At 38.8% G+C, this 24,931-nt stretch overlaps 1 protein-coding gene across 50 annotated transcripts in view; it reads left to right on the plus strand.

The window, feature by feature from the left end:
• The window catches only part of NRCAM (neuronal cell adhesion molecule), a 125,017-nt gene that overhangs the window by 67,578 nt on the left and 32,508 nt on the right, over positions 1–24,931 (plus strand). For 38 of the 50 annotated variants that reach the window (XM_064142132.1, XM_064142134.1, XM_064142137.1 and 35 more), the window contains 13 exons: positions 11,077–11,220; positions 12,349–12,460; positions 12,763–12,929; positions 13,013–13,160; positions 13,722–13,846; positions 15,249–15,278; positions 16,631–16,732; positions 19,357–19,554; positions 19,668–19,738; positions 20,576–20,801; positions 21,114–21,229; positions 23,674–23,878; positions 24,079–24,201. In XM_064142132.1, the coding sequence (XP_063998202.1) occupies positions 11,077–11,220; positions 12,349–12,460; positions 12,763–12,929; positions 13,013–13,160; positions 13,722–13,846; positions 15,249–15,278; positions 16,631–16,732; positions 19,357–19,554; positions 19,668–19,738; positions 20,576–20,801; positions 21,114–21,229; positions 23,674–23,878; positions 24,079–24,201 (1,767 nt within the window). The remainder of the gene's footprint in view (positions 1–11,076; positions 11,221–12,348; positions 12,461–12,762; positions 12,930–13,012; positions 13,161–13,721; positions 13,847–15,248; positions 15,279–16,630; positions 16,733–19,356; positions 19,555–19,667; positions 19,739–20,575; positions 20,802–21,113; positions 21,230–23,673; positions 23,879–24,078; positions 24,202–24,931) is intronic. The other 12 variants (XM_064142142.1, XM_064142158.1, XM_064142170.1 and 9 more) reach the window with 1 other exon arrangement.

Here is a 24,931-nt window from a genome sequence, read left to right on the forward strand (position 1 = left end):
TTTTCCCTGACAGGTGATAATAAATTCTGAATGAGATGATAAAAATACTGTGGTTCAAAAAAATGCTTGAAAACACTAGTATCTGTGACCATACTAATGGTTATTCTGTCTGGTGTTCTCCTGGTAGTATTCTTGTAGAACTGAGGCCTTAGTGACAAAGCTGTGCCATCCCTATTTTGCAGAGATACAGATGGGGTGTAATTTTTACCATTGCTTTACTATGGCAGTCATGTTTCCTCGATCTCTCCTTTACTGCCCCAATGCAGTGATAGTTTTGTCTAGGAACCCTAAAGATGATATAAAAAGTCAAGTTTGTGGCTGATCAGAGTACTTGTACGGGGTTTGCAGCTTACAGTATATTTCAGCCTTTCAGACTGCAGCACTACAAAGCAGCAGCAGTAAAACTGACTGAATGCGTCAGCAAATGCCTGGCAAGCAGCTTGTGCCAAGTAGGTGTCAAAGAAAAGGAACCCCTAAGGCAGTGAAACAGCTGCTTCTGTATGCATGGATAAGAAAAGCAACCCTGAATTAGTGACTGAGTCACTTAATTGTTGCAGTGTTATGACTGGCAATGCTGAATGACAGACACAAGATAGCTGTGATGTATAACACAACTGTACAGGGGAGGAACTTTCTGGGGGACAGTGCAATGTGATGTCTGTTGGATTTGCACCTGGCTTAGCCTGGATCATAAAGTCTCATTTGGTTCTTCTGTCTTAATTCTTTGTCTTTCATAAAACTCTTTTATAAAAACAGACAATCTACACTGTTAACTTGTGAGAGACAATGTGTGCTAAAATACTGTTCTGTCCTGATCTATTGAAAGTATGATAGTATGACTTTCAGGAGCTTCAGATGTTTAAGTCTGTTGATGAAGTAAATGTGTCAGAGTTTGGTCCATGGTGGAGGATTCTCTACAGATGAGAATCTATTATTATTTAAAATGTTTGGAGTACAAGATGTTGAACTGGAGAGAAAAATATGTGACTTGGAGGGGAAAAGTGAAAATATATATTGAAACAATTATTAGCAAGAACCTGTTTCAGGAATCTTGGTTAAATGCAAATCGAGATCTCTAGCCTGAGATTTAAAATGAGAACTTCCATTGGTTAAATAAGTTATGTAAACTAGCATTAACCACATCACCAAATGATGGTATTACAGGAAAACATCAATATAAGTTTTGTATTGTATGTAAATACATCATAGTGCACATCTTATAATCAAAGTCTGGTGCTTGTCCTGCACTTTCCTTTCTGGATTTTCAGCCTTGTCCCGGTTTGAGCCATAAGCTGCCCACAGAGAAATGACAGGAAGTAATTTACCCTAAAGGAGTAAATAAAAACACTGACACAGAATTGGAGGTTAAAGGGAAACACCTAAAGGAGTAAATAAAAACACTGACACAGAATTGGAGGTTAAAGGGAAACACCTAAAGGAGTAAATAAAAACACTGACACAGAATTTGGAGGTTAAAGGGAAACACCTAAAGGAGTAAATAAAAACACTGGCACAGAATTGGAGGTTAAATGGAAATGCCTAAAGGAATAAATAAAAACACTGACACAGAATTGGAGGTTAAATGGAAATGCCTATTAACAAAATTAAACAAAATGCAAAAATACAAAAGGTAGCAAAGAAGAAGCATACATACACATTCAGAATCAATCTAATCTAGCCCTGCTCATGTTCAGCGTCAAGACAGGAGACCTCAAACTGCCAAAGCTCTTCCCCTGCCACACTCAGCCTCAATAGATCTTAAGTCCTCAATGTCACCCCAGTAGGCTCAGTGATGTAGGAAGAAATTAGCTTGTGTAGTGGAAATAAATAATAGGTTATTAAATAGAAATATTAATTTTGATAAGAATATTAATTTTATTATTACTATTTTAAAAATTGGAAAATTCCATAGAGAAGGGCATTTATAAACAGGGAATTAAACAGTTTAAACAATCAGAACTTGGAGAATAGGAATGCAAAACCAGGAAAAATTCTAACTATGCTTATGGAGCCTTAGCATTAACTCCAGCATATGTACTCATGATGCTTTGGTCCCTGTGCAAAGATGCTTCCAAAACTCACAATAATGATCCCGAGGTGAACACAAAATATTCGAAGCAGAGGGAAGGAGAGGAGAACTGAATTGCTGCTGCTGAGCTAGTCCTAGCTGCAAACATGTGGCCACCATGATTCCCAGTTAATGAGCTGTGAATAAAGTGCTGCTCTCAGTGGAGGCTCAGTGCAGAAAGGGGTGGTTTCTAAATCACCCCCCCATTAAATGCATCATTTTGAAAATGAAACTGGCCTACGGGCACTAGCATCATTGTTCTGGCCAGCGAATTCAAAGCGTCGTGCCACGTGTGACCATGCAGGCACGCTGAGGGGCAGCACAAGACACTTGACACGTGGTATTGAGCCCCTAGCCCTCAAGGCTTTGCTGGGGCCAAACCCTTCATTGTTTGCTCATCTACTCCCAGACCTGGAACAGGAGAAGACTAAGGGTTAAACTGGCCTGGCAGGATTTATGCCCTACCAGGACCCCTTGCCAGCCAAGGCTGCAGAAGGCCACAGACCCTCACAAACCAAGAGATAATGGCTGCTGCATGTGCTCTGAGAAGAGAGGAGGGAGAGCAAGAAACGACTGTAAACTCTTCTTACATAGGGGTGATACAGGAAAGGAGAATAGAGTAACAATTTACAATATCCTGTCTGTCTCCCTAAAATTTTCTGGTCCCTAGAGGACTTTTCTCTCTAGAGTAGGACAATTTGTCCCTAAACCCACAATGAGCGTTCTCGTCTTCTTATTATTTTTGTACAGTTACTATTAACTTTTTTTTGTTTGTTTTGAGGTTTTTATCCTGCTGTGCTGATGGTTCAATGCATGTCTTTTTGTATCTTCCTTGGCAGGGTTGAAGGGCATGCTGTTCAAATGACAGGTACATTTTCTAGAAGAGCAGCATGTGCTGTATTCTTGCAGGATAGGAGTATAGGAATATAATGCTAAAAACAGAGAGGTTTTGGAAACAGCTGCAAGATGCCACTGAGTTTCCTAAATACAAGGAGAGCTTATGTTGACTTTAATTAATTGCCCACTTAACCTCAGAGTGAGGAAAAAACAAAAAGTTGGTCAGATGCTCCAGTACTGAGTCAGTCAGGACATCTAATAAAGGGCATGTAAGGAAAGCATTACCATCACAGAAAGTGCAGCTCTTCAGATTCTTGTGGTTTGGTATAATGATGAGTTATCAAAAGCTGGTCTGGACACTACGAAGTACAGTGTGCCTTTTTGTTCACTTGTTACTAAATCACAGAACTGAGCCCCTCTGCTTCAGTGATTAGTAAATCACTGTAAAAGGAAACTAAAGCAGCTGTTTCAGCTTCAGGGCAGTGCTGAGAGAGATACACCCATGGCAGGATTTCAAAGAAAATAGAGCTACATTTGAATTTCAAAGCCCTGCTGTCATCTATATCCCACAATGTGCCTCCTGTGGCCTGGTAATCTGTTTGCAATACTTTAATTTTCTATTGGAAAGCACAACTGGGAGATGCTTAATTCTTCCGGTTTTGTTTTTCAAGAATAGAGTCAGACAAGGAATGGGGAATGCTGAAGATAGAACCATTCTTCCGTATCTCAGTCAAAGAGCAAGGCTTAAATACCAGTAGGAAAAATGGAATAATGAAGAAAAATGTGGTGTGTCTTAAGTTCCTATGAGAAAAACCCACCAAAAACCTGGTGGTGTAAATTTTGTTGCAGATGATGTTAACCAGAGGGAAAAGATACTTTTAAAGGAGGTTTTTAGGTTTCTCTGAAATGTTTTAATTAATTTTATTAAACAATAATGCTTAAAAGAAGAACTCCAGTGTGTGTGAAAAGAAAGCTGCAAAAGGCATGCTGGAGTGATAAGGACCTAACCTCCTAATGTTTACTCACAGGAGTAATTCAAACTCACACAGTCCCGTTGAGGTCAATTAGAATTACTTTGGCAAGTAGCAGTTGAAAGTTCAGGCCATGACTCTGCCTTGCCTTACACTTCAATTAACACTCAAGATCTGCATTATTTATACTGCTGCATAATTCGTTGTGTGTTGCTGCTTAGATATTCAGCATGGTTTTACAAAAGGGAAATCATGCATAAAGTATCTCAACTTTTAAGAAAGTAGCAACCCAGATTAATTGGGAAGGGGAAGCACTTTCATAATTGGACTTCAAAAAGGCACTACAAATACTGCACAAAAGACTAATTTATTGGTTCAGTGGTTTATAGTTCATGATGAGCTATTAAATATTACCCACACTTAGATTTATACAAAATAGTGCACCGAAATGCACTGTTTATCTTCTTTCACTGTGTTCTTCATTTGTTTATATCACATTTCACATTGAATCCTAGGTTTTAATTTGTCTCCATTAGTAATCACATTGAATTTAAGGGAGAAACGTTAGCCCTTAGTTTTCCTTCTTGAAAGGCCTTGATAATCCCTGGCTCAAAGATTCATCATCCATCATGTTCCCTGTTAATACACACACAAGCTCTTCACAGCCAGGAGAGAAATGTGTTGGACTCAGAAGTCCTGAGGAGTTTAGTCTCAGAGAGGAGAAGATTGCTAAGGCAGACATTTATGCATTGCTTTTGCTGTCATTGTGTTGGAATGGTGCATCTGGCTTAGGAAATGCAGCAGGTCTTATAACCAGTTTCTTTTGTTAAGCACAAGATAGTTAAGGATGGTCATTACGAGTGCAGGTAATACCCTGCTGTCCCTTTGGAGCTCATACTACTATCAATATCAGGACTTGGAAATAAGGATTGTAGTGATGACAGGAAAATACTTTTGCTGGGGAACAAGTGCAACTGGTAAGAAAAGGGCATCTTTTTCCATGTCTCATCTCTTCCAGAATTAAATCTGTCACTTCACTCTAAGGAGTGGAGGAAGGGAAAACTGGATTACTTAAGTTTCCTGTTTTCCTTACTTAGATTTGATCTTTGTTTGATTCCACAGGTTCTCAAGTGCCTGATACACTGTACTGCCCACCTTCACTATCTCACTACCAGTTCTGTGTTCACCTCCAAACGCATAGCTTCGAACCTCCACCCCATACAAAAAAGAAACAAGAATTCTAGTCACATAACATTCCCTGATGTTGTGTGATATTTATTTCCCTAAATATGTGATGTAATATTTAGGCAAATATGGTCAGAGATGTGAGAACAGTTCTGTCTTGTGTAATAGCCCCTGGTTTGGGCTTTCACATGTTGTGAGGAAAGTCAACAGCAGCAGCCAGAGCAATGTTAACTGAAGGGTCATTAATAGTCTGTGTTGTTTTTGATTGACAGAAACCCAGGACGTCTCTCATTAAGGGGCATATCTTTATACCAAGCCACCTGAGTGCAGAATGATAGCTCAGCTTTACTAAAGAATTGAGTGACTAAGCAGTAGCACTTACACAACAAGGCTTTGTGTTATTACCTTTGTTTTCCAACAATCATATATAGTCACTGTGAATGCATAGCAGGACTGATCACTTTTGATTCATGACTTGGTCTTGCTAAAGAAGATGCAGACATCTAAAGATGTCTTCTAAAGAGAAACAGTTCTCTGCTTTCATTGTGGTTTTCTGTGACATTTTACTCGTTTAGGTAAGAACAGCTCTCTACATGTCAAAAATCTATCTGTTCTCATTGGTAGAGGGAAAATAAAGTCAGGTAATTTTGTGTCACTGTTTTCCAGCTTGATTTCATCCAGAAGGAATCTGGTACAATGTATGAGGATGATACAGGCATTTTCACTATAGGATTGAAACAATACTTACATAGCATACAAACTATGCTTGTAATCCACAAAATACTTCTGGGGGATAAACCCCAACTGCCCCAAAACTTAGATTACATCATACTTATTAAGAAACGGGAAACATCCTAGTTCAGTGCTCTCTGGGGCTTGCAGTCAAAGTTATCAGAGCCAAAAACTTACAATGTCAACTGGATCTCATGTTCACTCTGTTGGATTTCAGAATGTGGTTACAGTAGAAGGAGCTTTGTTTTCACGATTGATGATTTTCACATTACTAGCTTTTGCTAAACAGTAGGAAACTACAGAATCATAATCAGAGGTGTATATACACCTCCTTCCTAGTGTTCCAGGTTATTTTAAAGCCACTGTATCACGGCATAGTTACTAATGAAATGAACATCTAGGCCACCTTTCCTTCTCAAAACAGGGTCTTATGTGCATCTGATTGGTCAGAACTACCCTCAGGCAGATTGTGATTATCTCCAAGGGCTGATACTCCAGCGCCTCTTCGGGCATTGTGTCTGACCACACTCATGGTACAAATTTTATGTTAAAGAAAACAAATGTAACTCCAAGCAATTGAATACTTTCCCCCCCAGTTTGACACAGACCTTAATGATCTGAGCTAAACAGTTTAAAGTAGGTAAATCAATTTATTGTTGTAATAATTTTCTGCCCAAAGTACATATAGATCTTTCTTGCAGGTTGAAGTTTCTATCATTTATTTGGATTGATTCTATTATATACTGCATCATCAGTTGACAGGTGTTCTGTTCTTCATTGTGCTTGCCATCCTGAATATGCATAAATGCACATTGACCAGCAGTTAAAAGTTATTAGGAAAATGAATTACTTCAGTCGAAAAGACTAAAAAATCTCAATAAAATCTGGACTTTTTTTCCCTCCTGGTTTCAAGCAAGTGGTTTGAACCACTTCTTTTTGGACAGCACATGTCATTTTGGTTTTTGGTTAGTTGAGATTTTTTGTCCAGAAAAAAAATGTGATGATGATGCCATAGTGGTTATTTAAACATATTAACCAAAGTGATTGCTTGGGCTGTCTGAAGTTAATGAATCATAGAATGGTTTTGGTTGGAAGCAACCTCAAAGATCATCTAGTTCCAACCCCCTGCCATAGGCAGGGACACCTCTCACTAGAACAGGTCACTCCAGACCTCATCCAACCTAGCTTTGGAACACCTCCAGGGAGCGAGCATCCACAACCTCCCTGGGCAACCTGTTCCCATGTTGCATCACCCTCACTGTAAAGAACTTCTTCCTAACATCTAGTTTACATCTTACTTCTTCCAGTTTAAACCCATTACTTCTTGTCCTGTCATTACAAGACCTTCTAAATAGTCCCTCCCCAACCTTCCTGTAGGCCCCCTTCAGATACTGGAAGGCCACTATAAGGTCTCCTCTAAGCCTTCTCCAGGTGGAGGAGCTCCAACTTTCAAAGCCTGTCCTTGTAGGAGAGGTGCCCCAGCCCTCTGACCGTCTTCATGGCCCTCCTCTGGACTCACTCCAACATCTTGATGTCCTTCCTGTGGTGGGGGCTCCAGAACTGTACACAATACTCCAGGTGGGGTCTGACGGGAACAGAGTAAAGGGGGAGAATCCCCTCCCTTGCCCTGCTGGCCACACTTCTCTTGATGCAGCCCAGGACACTGTTAGTGTCTGGGCTGCATGTGCACACTGCTGGCTCCTGTTGAGCTTTTCACCAACCCAGAGCCCCAGATCCTTTTCCTCAGGGCTGCTCTCAACCATTTGCCACTCAGCCTGTGTTTTTGCTTGGAATTGTGCCGACCCAGGTGCAGGACCTTACACTTGGCCTTGTTGAATTTCATGAGGCTGGCCTGGGCCTACCTGTCCAGATCCCTCTGGATGGCATCCCTTCCCTCTAGCAAGTCAACTGTTCCACACAGCTTGGTGTCATCTGCAAACTTGCTGAGGGTGCCCTCATATGCATTCAGATGAACAGAAGATATTCAGGGTACTGATGAGTAACTTTGACATCTGTAATCCTTTGCTATTTTGCCTATCAGTGCCAAATTCAGATGTGGCACACGTGTCAAAAGCGTTTTCTCCTTCTCGTGTTGCTATCCTGTAATGTAACTGAAATCCTTTTAAAGACAAACAGGCAGTGCTTGAATGGCCCTGCCATTGCTATTCTCACTCAGGAAGAGAAAAGGTCTGAAGTATTGCATGCCTTCTTTGCATCAGTCTTTACCAGCAAGACTTACCTTCAGCAATTCCTGATCTCAGAGACTGGGGGAAAGTCTGGAGTGTGACATACACTGGGTGGAAAATCATAGAATCAACCAGGTTGGAAGAGACCTCCAGGATCATCCAGTCCAACCTAGCACCCAGCCCTAGCCAGTCAAGTAGACCATGGCACTAAGTGCCTCATCCAGGCTTTTCTTGAACACCTCCAGGGACGGTGACTCCACCACCTCCCTGGGCAGCCCATTCCAATGGCAAATCACTCTCTCTGGGAAGAACTTCCTCCTAACATCAGCCCATACCTACCCTGGCACAGCTTGAGATTGTGTCCCCTTGTTCTATTGCTGGTTGCCTGGGAGAAGAGGCCACCCCCCACCTGGCTACAATGTCCCTTCAGGTAGTTGTAGACAGTAATAAGATCACCCCTGAGCCTCCTCTTCTCCAGGCTAAACCACCCCCGGCTCCCTCAGCCTCTCCTCATAGGGTTTGTGTTCCAGGCCCCTCACCAGCTTTGTTGCCCTTCTCTGGACACGCTCCAGCACCTCAACATCTTTCTTGAATTGAGGGCCCCAGAACTGCAGGGCTCTCCTACCTTCCAAAAGGATCAGGTCAGGGAATACTTTAGCAAACTAGGTCCATGAGCCCTGATGAGATACACTCAAATACTGAAAGACCTGACAGATATCATTGCAAGGCTACTGCTGATAATCTTTAGTTGATCATGATAGCTGGGAGACAGGCTCAAAGACTAGATCATAGTAAATGTTACCCCTGCTGGCTCTAAAAGTGATACACGGGCAAACATACATAGTTTTCACAGAATCACAGAATGTTAGGGCTTGGAAGGGACCCTGAGAGATCATCCAGTCCAACCCCCCTGCCAGAGCAGGATTACCTAGAGTAGGTCACACAGAAACACACCTAGGCAGATTTTGAGTATCTCTGGAGAAGGAGGTTCCACAGCCTCTGGACAGCAGTTGGTAGGAGAATGAGGTGTGTCAGAATACACACTATGGAATAAATGCCAGTCTTACCAGGGGGCATGCAAGTGGCTACACCAGGAGAATGGAAGCACTAACTAGACACTTTCCTCATGTTTGGTTGGTGGGTCGTTTTGTGTGGATTGGTTTGGGGGCTTCTTTCATTTCCTTTTGGGACCAGCAGCTTGAAGCCCTTTTCTGAGAACAGGCATCTACATCCTTTCTTCCAAATAACTGAAGAGGACTGTTTTTATCCATAAGTACAGCAGTGAGAAGGGAAGATGCTAGCCTTCATTTTATGTAAGGTGATGGCTAGGTCATACTCTAGGATCCAGTTCTATCTTCTGTCATAGATGGATGAATTAATGGCTTCCATGTCTCTAACGGGGCCCTGCCATCAGCCTGTAAGGTATTGTATATGAGAGTGCGTGTGGGTGGTGGAGCCTGTGCATGCATTAAAGATCTGTCTGCTGCAGGAGTCAGAGGGCATGGGAGTGAAGCCCAGAGAAAGGATAGGAAGTAGCTGTAATTGGAATGGCTATGGGCAAGTCTCCTACCTCCTGGGATGGCAATTGTTCATATTTTCCATTTAGCAATGATTTGTATGGAGAAACAGGGCACTTGCCGCAGCTGGCTGGCCTGCCTGCTGGGCTACTCACCTGCTTCATCTAATTTCAGCTCATGAGCCTTTTAATGAAAATGGCATTTACATAAAATAGGAAGTCATGTGAAATATGGAACACAATAGCATGTAAGCGAAAGAAGAGGAAAGTAAGTGCCAGAAATCCACAGAATAAACTTTTTGAGTTCTGGTAATACCTTTTTTACACATTTTTGTTTTTGTGATACTGGCTTCAATTCAGAGTGATGGAAAATAAGAGTTGAAAATTAAGTTGAAATCTGTTCTTGAGGTATCTGCTTGGAAATTGATGTAATTGCTTTGTATTCTGAATTGCTTTAGAATTCACCCAAGGTAGAAATATCCTTATGCAGGAGCACAGAACTGTGGTCTCCTTCATCTGGTTTCTTCTCTTCTAATTAATTCATGCTTATTTTGGCAGATTTGGGAAAATGTAGGAAAAATTAATCAAGTTTTTTTACAGATGAGTACTGAGATTTTGTCACTTACAGAAAATTGATGTTAGTTTAGTCACTTACAGAAAATTGATGTTAGTTTAGTTAATTGGTCTCTTCTATCTATCTGAATAAACGAGAAGTTACTTGATACAGAAGTGCCTTCCACAAATATATTTTATTCATGCTCCAATAAAATGTCAGGGTGTTAGTCCTATGAGTATATCAATAATTTTGCCATCTGATTTCTATATTGGTAATGGATTTATCTGGTTTTACTGTTTTATTTTATTAAAAATGCATTTTATGCAGGGCAGCATTGCAGGCAAAGGGCTTTTTTGTCTGTTTTACCTTTCCAACTCCATCCAGTTGTACCATAGCCAGCAGCTATCATTATTCATTTATATCTTAGAATTTTGTTTTCAGTTATATTCTTGATTATTCCGGGATGCAAGAGCTGTTTGACAGCTCAGGCTACAATGCCATTGGTAATTCTTAGATAAGGGAAAGAGTGCCACCTACTGAATTACACTGCTCTTGTGAGGACTCGATTTTCTGCTAAAGAGAATGGCTAATGCTTTACTGAGTAAAGCAGTTTCTGTGTTTGGAGGATAACAATTTGAAAAGCCAAAAGCTTTAAGTTGCAGCGTACTGTATGATTTTAAATAGCATTTTCTTTTGACATTCAGAAATATTTCCTTCTTTTTCTTACACTGCCTGCATCTTGTCATATAAGCAGCTTTCCTCCCTGTTCCATGCAAAACATAACCTCAGCTTCATTTTTTAAAACAATACAAAACACATTTCAAAAAATGGAAACTCTGTCATCCTCAGTTAAATATTTATAGAAGAACTTCCTCAATTATATTGGAAGGAATCTGAACCAATGAACACTCATCTGAGAAATCAGATTCAAGGTCAATCTTATTTTTCTTTTCAGAAGTATGAAGCATATCATCTTAACAGTAGTTTAGAAAAAGAGTTTTATGTGATGTTTTTGTCTTTCACAGTTGCTCCAGAAGATCCTAGCAGGAAGGTAGATGGTGATACCATTATCTTCTCACATGTGCAAGAAAGGTCAAGTGCTGTATATCAATGCAATGCTTCTAATGAATATGGATATCTGCTAGCAAATGCATTTGTGAATGTTCTGGGTAAGAAACAGATTGTCTGTTTTTACATTTTCTTCATTTGTGTCCTGCTACTACACTTGCATGCTCAAGCTTTGCTGGAGGTCTTCAATCAGATGTATTTCCTGAGCCCTGTAAAAGGCAAGGCAAAAGGGCACATAACTTACCTTGTCTTTTATAGAATATTCCAGAATTTTGTTTTCACTATTCCTGAGCAAGGAGGATACTTGTGAAAGCTGGAATAAACTTGGAAGAAATTATATATCTTTTTTTTATGTATGTATATCATAGATTCATAGAACCATTCAGGTTGGAAAAGACCTCTGAGATCATCAAAGTCAAACTGTGAACCCAAGACTACTGTGACCACTAAACCATGTGCTGAAGTGCCCTTACTACACATTTTTTTAACATCTCCAAGGATGGTGACTTCACCACTTCCTTGGGCAGCTTGTTTCAAGCAAATGGAAGTATAAGAAATAAGGCAGGAATTATATCCCTTAAGTTAGTATGTTTCAGTAAAATATCATTGATTGGGGATGTTTTGGATTAAATAGATGTGCTCGTAATTGCTGTTGCAATAAGACATAATTATGTGTTTGTCTTGAAGGCCTCTCAAGAATGTTTTTTTTTAGTTACATGATATTGAGGCCTCTCTGATTCTTCTCACTGAATTTATCAACTCCAGTAGCAAAATCCTACACAGAATGGCCTCTAAAGACTCTCCTGCAAGAACTGGCAGAGTTTTTGATTCAGAGACACTCAGTTTTAAGTGAAAGAATATAAAGGTGTTTCACCAATTACACATCTTGGCTTCTTTCTGCCTGCAGATTTGTTCAGGATAATGTAGTTCAGTCTGTTCCTGGGAGTTTCTCTTCTTGAAGTATAATCTGATTTAAATTTTCCAATTAAAATTACTGCCTTTGGTGCCCATCCCTGTAACTTGTAAACAAGGAAGAAACATTTGTTTTTCACAAGATAGTTCTCTTGTACTTCTGTTTCCTTGGGCTATTGGCAGTAAAACATATATGGACCTAGACTGAGACCAGAAATCACTGCGTGTTGACATACAGTTCTTTAGGCAATTTTTGATGTCTTAATATTTTGTATTAGCCTCTTTGTAACTATATTCAGCTGTCTTTGTCTTTTCAGCTGAGCCACCACGAATTCTAACTCCTGCTAATAAGCTCTATCAAGTCATCGCAGATAGTCCAGCATTGCTAGACTGTGCTTATTTTGGCTCACCTAAACCTGAAATTGAATGGTAAGCTATAGTTGTCGTGCTTATGCTAAAAGAAACTGTTATATTTATGGGGAAAAAAAAATCTTAAAAACTTGTAGTTTTTAAATAGTGTACTTTTAAAGACTTGTTCATTGCAATATGCTAATACAGTATCACATATCCTTGACATAACACTGTTAGATGATTCCTACAGAATCAAGTTTAAATTTCATTATATGATTCTACCTGTAGTTTCTAATGTGGTAATCTCAAGTTTGTGTTTTCTGATAATAAAATACAACAGAACTATGAAGGTAGATAATTATATTACTTTTTATGTAAAGGTTTAAAGGAGTGAAAGGTAGCATCTTGCGTGGAAATGAATATGTTTTCCATGATAATGGAACCTTGGAGATTCCAGTGGCTCAAAAGGATAGTACTGGTACATATACATGTGTAGCAAGGAATGCATTAGGAAAGATACAAAACGAGGTGCAGCTGGAAGTTAAAGGTAAGAAATCAATAATTCTTTCATCACATCTTAGTATGGAATTTCAGACTTCCTAAATATCTAATAGTCATTTTAAATTTCAGATCCAACAATGATAATTAAACAGCCAGAATACAAAGTGATTCAGAGATATGGCCAAGTTTCATTTGAGTGTATAATAAAACATGATTCTACTTTGTCACCAACAATTATATGGTTGAAGGACAATGATGAACTGCCAGATGATGAAAGGTATGGACAAAATAGTTTTCCTTTATTCATAATTTCCTAGTTTGTGTTGTCTGTTCCTTTTCCTGATCTTTGAAATGAACATATTGACCTATTGACATTTTCTAAAGAAGACTAGTTAATGTTATCACCATCCCATATCTAGTGACTAAGAAAATTTCCTAGAGTGGTGAAAACAAAAGACAGAATTAAAACAAAGAAACAAACAAAAAAATCAACAAACAAAAGATGCAAAAACTTCTAGTTGTTCCCATTGACTATGTATATGAGCTGTAGGAAGAAAATTGGCATAAGAAGCCAAGCAGGTAATGGAAGACTATTTTGCTCTGGCTCACAGATAATTACAAGTTGATTCAGGATATTTGGAGATAAAAGCACATTAGGATAGACAATTACTGTGGGACCATGGTCAAGAGCAATGTAGGAACACAGACCCATAGCTTACGTTACTGTCTAGGTATCTGCTGAAAGAGACAAGCATATGGGATTTGGTAGTGTCTTATGCAAGTTTCTTACAACTACCAGTGATTGAAAAATCAGTGGCTGAATCTATTGTATTTACAGGTTTCTAGTTGGTAAAGACAACTTGACCATTATGAATGTAACTGATAAAGATGATGGAACATACACTTGCATAGTTAATACTACTCTGGACAGTGTTTCAGCAAGTGCTGTGCTTACTGTTGTTGGTAAGAATACTCTCAAAATTTATGACAGCAAAACTGTGTTATGTTACTATTAAGTATGAAAATGGTGTTATATTTAAAATGAAAAGCACAAATGCTTTGGTTTCTAGGACATGGCAGAGAAAATGTCATCTGTTTGTAATTGTATTTTGATTTTTATAAAATAGAGTCTTACAGTCTTAAAGTCATCTACTTACAAAAGGGTTCAGCAGCTACAGGACCATTCCATTCCATGCTGTATAGATTGAGGTTTTTTGTTTGGGTTTGTTGTTTTTTTTTGGATCACAACTGAGCTGACAGAGTAGATGATGTATTGCAGAATATTTAAGTGTAACATGCTATTTGAAGAATCTCTTTTGCCGCTAAATTGTGCTCCAGAAAACTTGGCACTGGTAATGATCTGATTTTTCAAGGATTTTCTTTTAAAAATAGTTGTTTTTCTGTTAAGTTTCTGTGATTTCAGATCATTGTAAAATATATTACTGCCTCAAAATATCCTATTGTCCCTTCTTCTAGTTTGTAAGAAAGCTTTAAGTAAATGTCCTGAATGATTCTTGCTTGAGTTCATTCTGAGATCGAAATGTTAAAACTCTGTGGTGATCATTGTGATGGTTTGGGAGTTACCTGCCCCTTCCCCCCTACCCCGCCCCGGCACTTTAGAAATAACTCAGATTAGACTCAGCTGGCTCCGGAAATTGAATGACACTTATATTTCAGCTTAGCACAATATACAAGCAGATATACAGAAATATACAAGAGAAAAGGTAATACTGAAACACAACAGCCCTCCCAGAAACCTGAGGAGGGGGAGTCCTCCCAACTGCCTTTCCCCCTTCTCCCGCCCCTCTCTACCTTACCCAAGACGTTGCCTTGTGCCCAAGGAAGAATGGAGGGTAGGCCAGGGGGGTTAGGAAGCAGGTGTATTAATCAGGTTAGGTTAGAGAGAGAGAAATACAGCTCAAAGCCCAGGCAGTGACCGAATGTCTCATCTATGTTTGGATACTTGCTCTTATACGTCTCATCAAGCCTATGAGTGAAGTAGACATCACCATTGTTTTCCATTCACAGCCTGTAACTTAGTTCTTCTCACCAAAACATTCTAGCTAGCTTCAAACTAGCACAATCATATATGCCAAACACCTAGTATTTATTTAAAAGTTGTTATGAGATTGCTTACTTGGTTTATTTTCTTGGTCTATCTTAATTTTTTTACTGTATAAAATATTCAAGAATACTTTTATAACTTTTCAGTGAAAAATTGTCAATGTATTACTTAAAATCAACCATTTAGTCTAAAATAATTACCTTTTCTTTGACTCTAATAATTATAGGCTTAAACAACCTACAGTATTCTGTTTCTTTGGCTACTAACTGATTAAATCCTCTATATTAATGTTCTTTTCAGCTGCTCCCCCAACTCCAGCTATCATTTACGGTAAACTAATATGAAGTTCTCTTTCTACATCATCTGACAGATGTATTTCTCATTTTGCCTGTCATAAAAGTGCAACATGTTTTCTTTTATTGCCCTTTTTCCTGTGTTTGTCTGGTGTGTGTGTGTGTTTTCATCCCATTTAATCAGCTACTTCATTATTGGTGTATTGGACTTTGGAATTTTACAGTGCTGGCTGCTTTGTATTTTAACAAAGAAATTATTTTCAGAGTTAAATTATTTTATCTAAGGTTGATTACAGTCTGATAACATTTAATGACAATTAGTTGCATAACTATAAATATCTAAAAATTAAATCCACCTGTTCATTGAAAACTATTTTACTATCAAAGAACATGCACCAACCACATTATGTTATGTTTTTGCATAGTTTTTGATGACAGCTTTATATGCCTAGTCTATTTTATTTTTTTCATGCTTTGTCTTCATTTTACTTCACTCACAAAATGTATGATACCATATTGGTCAGTTTGGGCTATGATTGATGCAACTGATAATAAGGAATTTAAAATTAAAGCTGAAATTGCTCCAAAAATCTGTTAGTCAAGTGGAGTTAAATTTGTTAGTATACAGCCTTTAACATGCTTTATTAATTTTGATTTTAAAAAGCAGTGTAATATGCCTAAACCATTTCTAAATGTGACAGTCTTAAGCACTTTTCTGTAAATCCTATCACATTCAGTGAAAATCTTATCTATTCTTAAATGAACCTACTCAACAGTCTTGATTTTTTTGTGTGTGTGTGTAACAAATGATATAATTAATTATTTTCAGCAATTTGGAATGGACAGTTCCATCTTTATGCATTACAGAGGATGTATCTTAACAGCTTGCGCAGTATTTCAGGAGTTCTTGAAATACATTAAAAAGTAAATGACGTAGTAACCTGAATAAGTTTTTTATTGGAACTGTATCTTTTCTGAATTCACATGCAAAATATTTGTAGTGATTCTAGAAAGCTTCTTTGTTGGGAATGCTTCTGTATTTTCCATGTAAATATTTCTACTTACAGTAGATAACAAACCACAATCATTCAAAGATCATCAAAACGTGTATTTCCTAATGCTTTGCATCTCATTACATCACGTTTTATCACACTGTGATCAGATGTAGATGAAGTTGCATCTAGATTTTTGTTAGTGTGTAGACGTTTTCAGATGTATCAGTTGTCTGTTTTATCTCTGTTTTGTAACAACTGCATTATGTCACCCTTACAAGAGTAGATCTGCCCTGCTCTGTTTATGGAATTCTTTTGATTGTAACGTAGGGTTTTGTCAAAGATGAAACAACATATTTTATTGTGAGTATTTACTTTGTGTTCATTTGATTTACAGCTCGACCAAATCCACCTTTTGACTTGGAATTGACAGGTCAGCTAGAAAGAAGTGTTGAACTGTCATGGATACCAGGAGATGAAAATAATAGTCCTATCACAAGTACGTGTGTTTTTATCTGTCAGATTATGTTTACTGCATTGCCTTAACTTTTCTCTGGTTCCACCAGTCTGAGATAAATGTTGAGTTCAGCACGGGAGAATGGTGAAATAATTTACTACATTTATCTACATAATAACAATTATTGGATGTCCTCTACTGTATAGCAAGCAGAAAGACTTATTTACTGGCCTGAGGAGCTGAGCTCTTGATCCAGAAGCCTGTGCTAATTAATGCAGAAGTTAATACTGATGTGAGCTCTGTCTGACATTGTTCAGTCTTATGAACGTAGACTTGTTCATCAGTTATATGCTTCTGAAGGAGAGAGCTACTAATATCTTCTATGAACTTTCTTGTGATTCTGATTACAGATATTAGCACTCATGATATTTCAAATTACAGATTATCCATCACTACTGATATGGAGGCTTATTCGTTATAAAAATATAAGGCAGAGGTTTTTCCTGCTCCAGAGAATTGAGAGAATGAAGCATGTCCATAAGACAGGATATAAACATTTATAACCTTTTGAGAAAGGGAATTCATCTTAAATGCTATTTATGCCCAGCAGAGCATGATGAAAAATACTCTTATTAATACTGAGCAGAGAGGAGGGATGGGGGGAGATAGAATGATGTTACTGTTTGTTGTTCAGAAGATAAGAGGATCAGAAAGATTTGTTTTGAGCAGCTTAATATAGTAATTTACTTGTTCATATTATGTATTTTTAGTTAATAACTGCCAGAAGTTACCATGTCCAGTGTAGATGGTGTATTTGGAACAAGAGTTAGGCAGGCTTATTGAGCACTGCTTTCCAGGGTCTGATTCTGGTCCGTATCAACACTGAACATAAGCCATAAGAATCAGGCATCTGAGAAGGATTTTTTTTTAAATAGAATGTCACACTTTTCAAAACAAATCAAAGATTTTGAAGGCATTTCAGTGAAATGGCAAGTGGTTTTGCTGATGTTTTACACTTTACAACTTGTCTAATGCATATCAACAAGTAATGTGCTTTAAAAATATAATATATATACAAGCCTAATGTAAATAATTCAGTTATATATTGCTTATTGAAATACTATTGTATCAGCAGTTGGTTTTTTTTTCACATCAGAAGACACAAGGCTTACTTTTCTGTAGGAACAAAGTCACAGGGTTTCAAAAGAGATGATACTAGGTGGTACTGGCTCATGTCTGAGTTTTTCTAGAAGCAAGATGTTATATGCAATCTTGTAATTATATGATGCTCATTTAATTAGGATACAATTTATGTTGCTGCATGATCCCTTGAGAGTCTGCAAATAAGGCATTTGCTTCATAAGTAAGCTTATTATGGTCCTGCTGCTATTATTTCAAAGTGCAGATCAAGACTGAAGGATATCACTTCATTATGAGTGATCCCTTTACACAAATAATATGATGGATGTTCTAGAATCTCTCTGAAAGTTCCAATAGATTTTTTTCTTCCCTTGAAATGTCCTATAAATTGTTTCTCACTGCCCAGGGCAGGATTAGATATACAAGCTTTATGTCCAGAAGGGTAAGATTAGTACTATTTATCTTGAACATCTTGATTTCTCAAACTATTGTGCATTACTTCTATGTGATACTATATGTATTGTAAAAGCAATTTCCAGATACCCTTCAGCTTTTCTTTACTAGTGCAAACAGGATGCACACTGAGTCAAATTTTGGTGTCCCGTCCCTACCTACACATGAGATAGGGGAAAATGTTTATTATACAATGCACATATGTGAATTTCATATATCTAAATTTAAGATGCCCTGAAATGTACTCATACCACATATTCTTCTTCCTTTTCCTCCTAACAATTCTTCTTAAGCATTTCAAAATTGGTATCTCATACCTATGAGCAGGAAATTATTTTGGCTGTTTCACAGCTGTATAAAAGATTCCCTTTTGTCTTTGATAATGAATATTATTTTCTTTTTGACTTCTACAAACCTGTTAATTCCTGTGGTTGTATACTCTGTAGGGTCTTAACAGTAATCATTGTAATGTTCACACAGGGAACTCGCAAGTAATTTAGCTTCTGAACATACATTCCTTGACTTTCTTGGCAGTACTGAAAAGTGCTTTCAAAAAACTTCCTCAAGGATTGGTTCTTGACTTTAAATAGTTCTCTAAGCCAGTCTCACTGGGGAGAATGGAATACTCAGTGACTTTTAATAGTGCACGTGTACTACTTACTGTCTTCTTGACACAAGTAAAACCAAGAAATTTATCAGCCAAATTTAATCTCTTACATCAAAATTCTAATCTTGTCTCACTTTCTTGCTGTGATAGTTCAAGAGTTCCTGTTAAATAAAAATCCGGTACCTGAGAGAGAGCTCTTGGAATAACATATTACCTGGCAAGTAGCTCCAGGACTGAGAATACTAAATAATGCAAGAGTGTTTCTATTGTATTTCTACCTAGGTATCATTTTTGAGATCTACATTATAGCTCTGTAGTCAGGTTTATATACTTATATTTCAATTTCCATTATTTTAAAAGATGTTGATGGGATTGATAAACAGTTAGCTCATTTGGAAATGCCTGCACTGATCTAGGAAGGTGTCACAAGTTTTGATATAAACCTGTGTTCAACTTCTGTTTGCAGACTTTGTGATTGAATATGAAGATGGGCTGCATGAACCAGGGGTATGGCATTACCAGACGGAAGTTCCTGGAACTCAGACAACAGTACAATTGAAGTTGTCTCCATATGTCAACTACTCATTCCGTGTGATAGCTGTCAATGAGATTGGCAGAAGTCAGCCGAGTGAACCATCTGAGCAGTACCTGACAAAATCTGCAAGTAAATAACTCTTTCTGCTCACCACTGATTGATGCATACTGTGAGTGGCATTGAATTTGCCTGGAATACAAACAGCAGCTACTCTTGTTCATGTGTAAATATTTTATTTTTAGACCCTGATGAAAATCCTTCTAATGTACAAGGGATAGGCTCAGAACCTGATAATTTGGTAATAACATGGGAGGTAAGTTTGGTTTTTTTAAGGTCTCATTTATTTGATTTTAAGTCTGTGATTAGCATTTTTAATGAGAAATTGTCATGTTCTAACTGAACATGGTATGAACACAATGCATTGCTTGCTTAAAACATTCTCAAGAAAGAGAAGTCAAGACATTTCTTCCATCTTCATTTGCAGGGAAAAGCTGTATGTCTTCTGGGGAAAAAAAAAGTATGATGCTGTATTTCCCTTGAGTGATTTCTCTGGATAGGCTAATAATTTCATAATACAGGATGTTTTGCTGTCAATTTAGGAAAACTTAAATGTGCAAATTGAGCTTTATCTCAAGTAGACACTTGTTTTTAGATTGAATTCTAATGTTACTCATTATGCTACCCTTAATTTTTGTGATTAAAAAAAAATCATTGTGCACTCTTCCATAAAAAACTTTTGTGGAAAAGTTTGTTCAGTCATGGCCTTACCAGCATGATAGGAGCTCAAGGAATGCTCCCATCCCAGGCAAGAAACATTGTCTAGGGAACACTGTGTCTGTGGGGTTGGTGTAAGTCTGGTTGTCCCTCTTCCAGTTCTTAAGAAATCTCTAAAAACAAAACAAGTATAGAGAAATTACAGTGTATGGTTGCATAAGCATTAACCCGGGTCACCATTCAATGTGATTTTTCCTGAACTGCCCCCCTGTGGATGCTAAATTGCATAGCTTGGAAATCTAAGCAGTGCTTCCCTGTCACAGAACACAGTGGTACATTTTTAGCTAAATTCTAAAGAAGAACCAATGTATTTTCTTTGTGGCTTTGGATTTTTCAGCTGCTTCATAACATTGTAAAACTTGTTTTTTTTCCCCAGTCTTTGAAAGGTTTTCAGTCTAATGGACCAGGGCTTCAGTACAAAGTCAGCTGGCGTCAGAAAGATGTTGATGATGAGTGGACATCTGTTATAGTTGCAAATGTATCTAAGTATATTGTGTCTGGTACACCAACTTTTGTTCCCTATGAAATAAAAGTACAAGCTTTAAATGACCTTGGATATGCACCAGAGCCATCAGAGGTGATTGGACATTCAGGGGAAGACTGTAAGTTTTGTAGTTTGACTCAGTTGTCCTAATTAAGAGCAACTAAATGTGTAAACAAAAACGATGTTTGAAATACTGACATATTGAATAAGGGGGGCATTAGGGTATTTATTTTATTAAAATGAAGGAAATTGGAACATAAGGTTTCATAATCCTCTGTAGTATTAATCTTGTGGTCAGCTTTTCAGCTGAGGTCAGCTTTAGGAACGTTTTGACTTATTCCATGAGTGCAATGCAGAGACTCATTCTGAAAAGGTATGTTGGTGTGGTTTCTGATTCTAACTAGGCACTTGTTGCATCCTTTCCACGCAGTGCCAATGGTTGCTCCAGGCAATGTGCAGGTTCATGTTATTAACAGCACACTAGCAAAGGTGCACTGGGACACAGTTCCACTGAAAACTGTCCGAGGACACCTTCAAGGGTACAAAGTAAGTACAGTCAAAAGAATTCTGTTTTTCATTTATTAAAATAGATCACTTTTGCTATGGGAGTTTGTATCGAGATTAAAGTAACTGACATAGAAGAGGGCTCTGGCTTTTCAGTGACCTCACACGTTTTTCTGACGAGCAACAGCATTCATACAGTTCATTTAAAATTCAGTCATGTTCCAGTCCTGTAGCACTAGGCTCCTCTGACATTGTCCTTGAAGAAAAATAGGATGTCTTTGCACTTGGAAGAGAAGGTTATCAGGAGTAGTAAGCATGGATTTACCAAGGGGAAGTCATGCTTGGCTAACCTGATGGCATTCTGTGATGTTGTAACTGAATGGGTAGATTCAGAGAGACCAGTGGATGTAGTCTACCTTGACCTTATCAAGGCCTTTGACACTGTCTCCCATGATACTCTAGTGAGCAAGCTCAGGAAGTGTGGGATGCAAGAGCAGACAGTGAGGTGGATTAGGAACTGGTTAAAAGATAGAGTTCAAAGAGTGGTGATCACTGGAGAGCTGTAACCAGTGGATCAGTGCTGGGTCCAGTGCTGTTCAACATCTTCATCAATGACACTGATGAGGGGACGGAGTGCCTGCTCAGCAAGTTTGCTGATGACAATAAAATGGGAGGCTTGGCTGAAACAGTTAAAGGCTGTGTGGCCATCCAGAGGGACCTGGACAGACTGGAGAGCGGGGCACATGGGAACAAGGACAAGTGCAGAGTCCTGCACCTGGGAAGGAATAATAGACTGTACGAGTACAGGCTGGGAGGTGATCTCCTGGAGAGGAGCCCTGGTGGATAACAAGTTATCCATGGCACAGCAGTGTGCCCTTGTGGCCAAGAAAGCCAATGGGATCCTGGAGTGTATTAAGAAGAGTGTGTCCAGCAGGTCAAGGGAGGTTCTCCTTCCCCTCTACTTTGCCCTGGTGAGACACCATCTTGAATACCGTGTTCTGCTTTGGACTCCCCAGTTTAAGAGGGACAAGGACCTGCTGGAGAGAGTCCAGCAGAGAGCTACAAGGATATTTAGGGGACTGGAGGACATGGCTTATGAGGAGAGGCTGAGGGACCTGGGGCTTTTTAGTCTGGAGAAAAGAAGACGTAGAGGAGATTTGATAAATGTTTGTAAGTATCTGAAGGCTGGCCAGGAGCTGGGGGACAGGCTCTGCTCTGTAGGAGTGTCTTCTAGGTCTAATGCAAAGATTACTCATCTTCTGACATAATACGATTAATCACATCTTTAATTCTGAGTGACTGGCCACTTGCTAGCTTGTGCTGTTTGCTGTGCCATCTTGGAGACTAGGTTTAAAACTTCAGTTTAAGGAGAGAAAATGGCAGAAGATTTGGAGTCTTCATACATTTGAAGGAAGCAGGCTTTGTTGATAACTGAGGCACACTTTTTAATAAAGAGAAGGATATTTCTCTAAAGACTCTTGTCATGAAGACAAATGTATGAACAGCGCAGGAGGACATATAACTAGCAGCAGTCTACAGTCACTCACATCTAGCTTTTGTATTAATCTAGCTATTACTTGATATACTGGGTGTCTTGGATGGCTAATAGGCCTATTAGATGTCCTTGCTTGCCCCATCCTTCTGCTGATGGGGGAAGCAAGGGTGGAAGGAAAACAAAGGCTTGGGCCATTACGTCCCCTCCCAAAGTGATAAAGAGGTACCCACAGGTGTTTAGGTACTTGTTGGTGTCTTGCCCAAATAAGGGTGAGCAAGCCCTGGTTTCACCTAATATGGTCAGTTTTGCAAATGCCATTTTGATTGGTGTATCTCTGTGGTCAAAGGAGCCATCACACTCAGGCAAATAATATACATTGAGCTAAGTTGCAAGCAGGTGTGCTGCCTCTGCCTCATGGAGCTGCCTCTGCCTCGCTGCTCTTGGACGTATTCTGCTCTGCCTCGTGCTTCAGACCAGCTTGGCCATGATATTTTGGGCTTGAACTACCTGGAAACTTAAGTGCCTCAAGTTTCCTATTTAAGTGCCTCATGATGTGGCACTTCCTGTCTTTTGTTTTCTTCACCATTTAAAAATACCTGTTTGGCTTCCCCACTGCAGAGAAGTAATATGGGCAGGTGTGATGTAACAAGGTGGCCAAGTGCTCATCTGCTTTGGGAACATGTTACTGAGAGAATGGGTAGTATGAGTGAGTCCAGCCATTCAGATGGACTTGCTAACTATCAACATGCTAATGCAGTTCCAAACCAGGTGTTCTATCAAAATATCCTTAAGACTAAGTGAGCTGGCAATGGTAGTCTTCACCCAGTTGTGCAGACATGACTGGGTTTGGAGCAGAAATGCTGTGTCTCACCTGAGCTTTACAAAATTGCTGTTATTCCTACCTACAATTGATGGCTATTTGCAGAAAATCTTAGATATTGTCATATCAGAGCACCTAAATACTCACTGTAGATTTTTCTTTTGTCTTTAGGTTTACTACTGGAAAGTACAGAATCTGTCCAGAAGGAGTAGGCGGCATGTAGAAAAAAAGATCTTGACATTCAGGGGAAACAAGACATTTGGAATGTTGCCAGGGCTGGAGCCCTATAGTTCTTACAAGCTTAATGTTAGAGTTGTAAATGGTAAAGGAGAAGGACCAGCAAGCCCAGACAAAGTATTTAAGACCCCTGAAGGAGGTATGAAATGAGAAAGCTGGAAATAAACTGAAGTGGGGTATATTCAGAAATACAACACTAAGTGTCAAGTTGCTGAATTTGCATCTGTGACATCATAAAATAATAATCTGGATCAATACATTATTTTTTTTTTTTAAGAATTAGCAATTCATGAGCTGTTTTAATTGACTTTGTATTTACTTTTATATTCTCCTTAAAAGTTCCTAGCTCACCCTCGTTTTTGAGGATTACGAACCCAACATTGGACTCTCTGACTCTGGAGTGGGGTTCACCTACTCATCCAAATGGTGTTTTGACCTCATATATACTGAAGTTTCAGCCAAGTAAGTTAATTGTGACTATATAACTCTAATTTTTACAACATGTCTACAATATAGCAATTTATTTAGTAAGAAATTATGTTAAATTCAAATTGCATCATAGATGGCAAGTTTGAAAAAGAGTCATGTTTTTTGACAATACAGATGACTCTATTTGGAAATCTTCACTTGCTCAAGAACAAGGTTAGGGTTTTCCCCTTCTTTTTCTTCAAAACATGCTTCTCGAAATCATAGAATGGCCTAGTTGGAAGGGACCTTAGAGATCATCTACTCCAACGTCCCTGCTATGGGCAGGTATGCCTCTCAACTAGACATGGCTGTTCAAGACCTCATCTAGCCTGGCCGTGAACACTTCCAGGGATGAGGCATGCACAATGTCCCTGGGCAGCCTATTCCAGAGTTTGACTGCCTTTATACTGAAGAACTTCCCAAGATCCAGTCTAAACCAGCTCTCTCTCAGCTTAAAACCATTCCCCCTTGTCCTCTTGCTTATGAAAAGTCCCTCTCCAGCCTTCCTGTAGGATCCTTCCAGATATTAGAAGGCAGCTCTAAGGTCCCCCTGGAGTCTTTTCTAAACTGAACAACACCAGCTCCCTCAGCCTATCCTCACAGCGGAAATGTTCCATTCCTTACATCATCTTCCTGGCCCTTCTCTAGATTCACTCCAACTGCTTTGTGTCCTTCTTATGATGCAGACACCAGAACTGGATGCAGGTCTCACAGTAGCAGAGTA

The sequence above is a fragment of the Pogoniulus pusillus genome, chromosome 4, assembly GCF_015220805.1.
Source record: "Pogoniulus pusillus isolate bPogPus1 chromosome 4, bPogPus1.pri, whole genome shotgun sequence".
Lineage (NCBI taxonomy): Eukaryota > Metazoa > Chordata > Aves > Piciformes > Lybiidae > Pogoniulus > Pogoniulus pusillus.